The following is a 5,316-nucleotide window of genomic DNA, read 5'->3' on the forward strand; positions in this document are numbered from 1 at the left end:
TTTGTATCGATAAGCTCTATCGCCATTGGTGTTGGAAGCAAATAAATAACCCTTTAATACCAGAGGTTTTAATATAAGTTTATTAAGTTTTTTAAAACAAAAAACGGCTTAGGCTATCGGTATATATTATATCGATTTATGTCTTGGAAAACATTGAGAGTATCGATGTTTGCCCAGCTCTAACTTGTTCGGGGAAATTCAATAGCAAAACAATCTTTTTGGCAATTTTAGTTTAATTGGGCCGCAAACATGTCGCTTTCTATGCGAATTTTCACCGCATCGCGCACTGGTAGGTGTCTAACAAGCTTCTTAGCTCTCGCCCTCCAAAAATTCCGAAATTTCAGTTGAAATACCGTCGAGTGAGGTTATGTAAGCTTATGTCATAGCAAAACAAAGCACAAAATGGACTAATTTACGGATTCATATTGCGAATAAGACTGTGATTTAATGGTATAATGTGTCCCCCATAGGTCAGCGCATGTTTGGCAGCCAGGGAGCCCGCCTGCTGGCCGCCCAGCGAACAGAACCCAAAGACATCGTAGAGGTTCCCAAGGGATATGTGTATGTAAACAACAAGGAGTTGAGCATGGAATTCGCAGACATCACCGACCGGGCTGCGTCCACCATGTTCTTTGGCGAACTCTTCCGCGGATTCGCTGTCACCCTGGCCCACATCTTCAAGGAGCCGGCCACGATCAACTACCCGTTCGAAAAGGGACCCCTGAGCCCGCGATTCCGTGGCGAGCATGCCCTTCGGCGTTATCCCAGCGGCGAGGAGCGCTGCATCGCCTGCAAACTGTGCGAGGCCATCTGTCCCGCCCAAGCGATCACCATCGAGGCGGAGGAGCGGGCGGACGGCAGCAGACGGACCACTCGCTACGATATTGACATGACCAAGTGCATCTACTGTGGATTCTGTCAGGTGACAAATTCGCTAGCTCCTGTAATCAGCCAGTTGTCACTAATTATTTTTTCTTACCATCCCACAGGAGGCCTGTCCCGTAGACGCCATCGTCGAGGGACCAAACTTCGAATTCTCCACGGAGACGCACGAGGAGCTGCTCTACAACAAGGAGAAGCTGCTCTGCAACGGCGACAAGTGGGAGTCCGAGATCGCCTCCAACTTGCAGGCCGATCATCTCTATCGTTAAAGTTGCTTGTACCCCTTAGAATTCCTTGTTTAGAACGATTTCCCAATTAAAGATCGTTGCTGTGGCTACGTCTTAAGCGATTGCCTTATTGTGTAGTGATATGCCAAAGAAAAGGTGAAATTCAGGTGATTTATTCATTGTTGAGTCAAACATACATACATATAGGCGGTAGAAATTAATAACAAGCTGCAATAATACACATTAAAAGAAATTTTGTTCTTGTCGAGCACACCCCGTTGAAAATCAAAAGGCTTGAGACTGTCAATCTGCTTAGTAGGGAATTAAGTTTATTTAATAAACTGAACAAAAACTTACAGAATATTTTTCAGTTTTTTTTTTCTGTTAAAAATGTATTTTTCTATTTTGATTATGATGAGTATACCTCGGATTTAGCATATTTCCTTTTTTTTTGTTATTATTAACGAGTTTTGTCTTTAACTTCTAGTTATTGGGAAAAAAGCCCGTATTCCTTAGATAACTTTACTATTTTTTTTAACGAAAAAGCTTAGGGATTTAAATAATTTAAAGTGACAATTTGGCAGTGACACTTAAAAAAATTGCAAAGGGTTTTCGCCGGTCAAAGATAAAAAACATTAATTTTATTTGGCCAATTTTGGATAATGCTTTTTATTGTCCAGGCCCAGCCAGGCTCTTCTCCATAAATTTCTTCTTGGCGAAACAGGTCCACCATTTGTTGGGCTTGCCATCCTCGGTGCTGAAGACCTTTTCCAACACCCTGTTGCCGGTTTCGTGGCGCAGCTGTAGGAGGTACTGGCGCATTAGGTCCGCATCCTGAACGCTCTGCGGCTTGGCATAGACGGCGTTCAAGGGAAAACCGGCATCGCCAGGAATGTCGAACTTGGAGATGGCCAGGCTGTACATGTCCTGCTGTCCCTGAGCCTTGCTTGTGGAGCGGTTTAGCTTCTTTAGGCACTCGGTTATGTAGAGCGTCACATAAATAAGGACACGATCTACATCGGACTGTACAAAATTACAAAAAAAGCCATCATTAATCATTAAATTCAGTAAATTGAAAAAAAAGCTCGGAAGAAAACAATTATAGTTATTGTAATTCAAAATGTCACACTCTTAAACAGATAAGCCATAGAATGATTTAACAATCCTTTTCACTATCTCAGGTTTGACCATAAAGTCCTCAAAAGACCTCTCGTTACAGACCTCTGGTCCCTATGAAACACACATGTATGCATGTTAAAAAAAACAGAATTTCCAGGGCCTTAGTCAAGGCTAAACATTAAATATCCTGTTTAATCCGATGCCCAGGCCTTAGGCTCACCTTGATTTCATATGTGCGAAAGAAGACATTCGCTTTGAAGTAGTACAGTGACTCATCGATGATGTCGTTCTCCACATTTGCACTGGGCGCTGGTCCGCGCACCTGTGTCCGCAGCGGCAAGATGGCCAAGTTGCCCACCTGCTGGCGCACTTCTTTGATCTGCGAGTGGTAGGCCTGCAAAAATTGAACAATGAAAAATATATTCATTTTCCCCAAAAGTGCTACCTGGCAGGGGGTCACAAAAGCCAAAATCTCACCGCAAATCTGCCTCTGGTATGGGAAACCTACTCACCGGCATACTAGTGGTTAGTAGTAAGTTATAATTATCCGGCTTTGAATAAAATTGTTAATGTTATGGTTTTTTCAGATAAAAAATAACAATTTGTAGGCGTCTTCTTTTTACGATTTTGCCATCCCTGAATTATCGATAGCTTAGAAGGCTCAACCCTAAGATAAGTGTTTTTAAAGCCACATGGCCACACTTTATATAATGGGCGCGATTTCTGAAAAAAAATAGAACAAAACATTAACAAAATATAATTCATTCATTTGCAACTACAGTTGCATATAATTATTATTTGGAATTATTTGCAAAATATCTGTCTTATTAATTTATTTTTGTAAATGTTTGCTTACCTAGATTTAAAAGAGCCCTCAAAAAATCTAAAAAATCGCCTAACATGTCAGAGTTTAAGCATCGATCGTTCGACAAACCCAATTTACGAAAACAGCTTAAAATTTTCGATGTGTTTGCGTCTCAATAAAGAATTAGTTTTTGATCTCGCTCTATATGGAACAGAATAAAATTTTCCTGCAGAACGTGGCCAATATCCCTGGCCAACTGAATCTCAGGCAACTGGAATTATCTACCATGGCCTATAAGCGTTTGTGCGTGGAACTGGAGTCACTGACCAGTACTCCAGCTCCACCACTGGCTCCCGTGGCCACTCAGGGATTACGAGCAAGTGCCTCGGAATTTGTGCCACAAGTACCTCTCAACAGCGATCGCATACCGACCGACTTGGAGGATGAACAGGATGAGTACTCGGATGACGATGGATATGACGTGGAGCGCACCATGGCAGCTGTAAGTAAAAATATATTTTTACCTTTGAATTTATATATGGCCTTTGAATTATAAATGACCTTTCAATGTCCTTTAATGTTCAATTAACTTTAAAAAATATAAGATTATATATCGCCACCATAAATAAAATAAAAAAATATGTGGTCTGCAAAAGAATTTTTAAATATTTGTTATTAGGATTAAGTTTAAGAACTATAATTTTGCAAAATCTTAAATCTTTGCAAATTATTCACTTGTTACTTATTGCCTTTTTAAAATATATATATATATATTTTTGTGTAATCCCTAAATTCGTTTCCTCAGCCCAAGCCCTCAATCTATGGTCCTCGGTTCAATAATCACCACTTTGAGTCCGATGGAGTGGCCGAGAGCCACTTGGAGGTGGAGAGGAAGAGGAAGTTCGGCTATAGGGCTCCCAAATTTCGACCAAACCAGCCAACGGGGCGATCCCTGAAGACGGAAACGAGCTCCATTCCCACGGCGAAGCCTCCCAAGGAACTGGCCAACGGACAGCCGCACTTCAAGGGACCCTACATGCCGCTCCTACAGCACCGCATTGCCAATGCAGAGGCATACGGGCTCATCCGGGCTCCCAACGAACGGAGCAGCATGCTGCTCGAGGACATGGTCAAGCAGCTGGCCCGCCTGGACAAGTGCCCCTTCAACCTCAACTCGCTCTTTCGGGGCAGAGGTCCACCGAACCCCGCATCCTAGATGACATACTATAGTATTTAAAATTGTAAGAATTTCTTGATTAAAGAAGGCGCTGACTTTGTGGTCGATCTGCTATTCAGACTTTTCAGTTGTCGAATATACATACATAGTCGCATGCGTTTTTAGCTCCGATAAAATGGGGAAAAAAAATAAATCCAAAACGGATACAATCAAAAAGAAAGTGCCTGTCGTAAGTTTCAAAAAGTTTCAAACGTGGCTCGATATGAACCATTTCCCATTTTTAGGGTGAAGCTAAAAAAGCACCTGAAACTTCTCTTGTCGCGGAACCGAAATGCCCAGAACCCAAGGATCCTCCTTGTAAGATAAGCATGGAGAAGGCTAAGAAGCACGAAGACCAAATGTCCGCTCTGGCCTCCATGCCTGAGCGTTTGGACCAGAAAATCCAGAGCATCAAGGCTGTGCAGCAGCAATACTCCAAGCTGCACCTGCAGCAGTTGGTCCTCCTCGACGATTGCATTGAATTCCTTCAGGAACTTAACGCGGTTCAACCCGGCAACGTCCTCGAGCAGAAGATATTCCTGGACACTTTTATCGAAGTCAACGCCAAGCTATCGGAGGTATTCGAGAACATTCTTCCCGCTCAGTTGGATATGCTGAAGTTACGAACCTAAGAACTTGCATTTATCCAACCAGTTGTCCAAATAATTTGCTACTTTGAGTTATATAAAAATGCAGAATAAACGAAGAGTTATCATATAAAAATAATTATTGAAATAACAGCCAGTAGAAAAATATGGCTGTATTGAACCAGTTGCCATTACGAAATACAAAGCAATATGGAATTATTTAAATGTTAACTTTGTTTAAAGAAGAATAGGACCATGTAATTTTTAGTTGTTTTATTTGCTAATGAATTTAATGCAATAATTTATATCATCTCCAGTTATGACTTTGCTTTTTGGTTGCTCAGTAACATAAAACAAGATATTTCTAAACTTTAATAATTAAATTCCTGCAACACACAAAAAGGCGTTAAGTAAAAATCGATTTATTTACCTTGTATCGTCTATCGATAAATTTTGTGGTCATCAAAAGAGTACCATCTC

At 41.3% G+C, this 5,316-nt stretch overlaps 4 protein-coding genes across 4 annotated transcripts; 3 read left to right on the forward strand and 1 right to left on the reverse strand.

Moving 5' to 3' along the window:
* The first annotated feature begins 85 nt into the window (after positions 1-85).
* LOC128252264 (NADH dehydrogenase (ubiquinone) 23 kDa subunit) lies at positions 86-1,232 on the forward strand. Its single transcript, XM_052979857.1, has 3 exons — positions 86-289; positions 471-922; positions 990-1,232. The coding sequence occupies exons 1-3, from the start codon at positions 250-252 to the stop codon at positions 1,149-1,151; spliced, it is 654 nt and encodes a 217-aa protein (XP_052835817.1). The 5' UTR covers positions 86-249; the 3' UTR covers positions 1,152-1,232.
* A 272-nt stretch (positions 1,233-1,504) lies between these two features.
* Positions 1,505-2,897, reverse strand: LOC128252265 (actin-related protein 2/3 complex subunit 3). The gene is made up of 3 exons (XM_052979858.1): positions 2,741-2,897; positions 2,449-2,622; positions 1,505-2,132 (listed from the first exon to the last, which is right to left on the reverse strand). Exons 1-3 carry the CDS (start codon positions 2,744-2,746, stop codon positions 1,779-1,781), a joined length of 534 nt encoding a protein of 177 aa, XP_052835818.1. The 5' UTR covers positions 2,747-2,897; the 3' UTR covers positions 1,505-1,778.
* Positions 2,898-3,115: 218 nt separating this feature from the next.
* LOC128252263 (uncharacterized) lies at positions 3,116-4,322 on the forward strand. The gene is made up of 2 exons (XM_052979856.1): positions 3,116-3,535; positions 3,839-4,322. Exons 1-2 carry the CDS (start codon positions 3,239-3,241, stop codon positions 4,247-4,249), a joined length of 708 nt encoding a protein of 235 aa, XP_052835816.1. The 5' UTR covers positions 3,116-3,238; the 3' UTR covers positions 4,250-4,322.
* On the forward strand, positions 4,288-4,955 carry LOC128252266 (uncharacterized). The gene is made up of 2 exons (XM_052979859.1): positions 4,288-4,439; positions 4,495-4,955. Exons 1-2 carry the CDS (start codon positions 4,386-4,388, stop codon positions 4,879-4,881), a joined length of 441 nt encoding a protein of 146 aa, XP_052835819.1. The 5' UTR covers positions 4,288-4,385; the 3' UTR covers positions 4,882-4,955.
* Positions 4,956-5,316: the final 361 nt, after the last annotated feature.

The sequence above is a fragment of the Drosophila gunungcola genome, chromosome 3R (genome assembly GCF_025200985.1).
Source record: "Drosophila gunungcola strain Sukarami chromosome 3R, Dgunungcola_SK_2, whole genome shotgun sequence".
Taxonomy (NCBI): domain Eukaryota; kingdom Metazoa; phylum Arthropoda; class Insecta; order Diptera; family Drosophilidae; genus Drosophila; species Drosophila gunungcola.

Excerpts from the sequence above, each read along its gene's own strand:
- LOC128252264 (XM_052979857.1), top strand. The coding sequence starts at position 250 with ATGTCGCTTTCTATGCGAATTTTCACCGCATCGCGCACTG. Across the intron at positions 290-470 it reads TTTCACCGCATCGCGCACTG|GTCAGCGCATGTTTGGCAGC; the intron begins GTAGGTGTCTAA and ends TGTCCCCCATAG. Across the intron at positions 923-989 it reads TCTACTGTGGATTCTGTCAG|GAGGCCTGTCCCGTAGACGC; the intron begins GTGACAAATTCG and ends ACCATCCCACAG.
- LOC128252265 (XM_052979858.1), bottom strand. Across the intron at positions 2,133-2,448 it reads TTCGCACATATGAAATCAAG|TCCGATGTAGATCGTGTCCT; the intron begins GTGAGCCTAAGG and ends AATTTTGTACAG.
- LOC128252263 (XM_052979856.1), top strand. The coding sequence starts at position 3,239 with ATGGAACAGAATAAAATTTTCCTGCAGAACGTGGCCAATATCCCTGGC. Across the intron at positions 3,536-3,838 it reads TGGAGCGCACCATGGCAGCT|CCCAAGCCCTCAATCTATGG; the intron begins GTAAGTAAAAAT and ends TCGTTTCCTCAG.
- LOC128252266 (XM_052979859.1), top strand. The coding sequence starts at position 4,386 with ATGGGGAAAAAAAATAAATCCAAAACGGATACAATCAAAAAGAAAGTG. Across the intron at positions 4,440-4,494 it reads TCAAAAAGAAAGTGCCTGTC|GGTGAAGCTAAAAAAGCACC; the intron begins GTAAGTTTCAAA and ends TCCCATTTTTAG.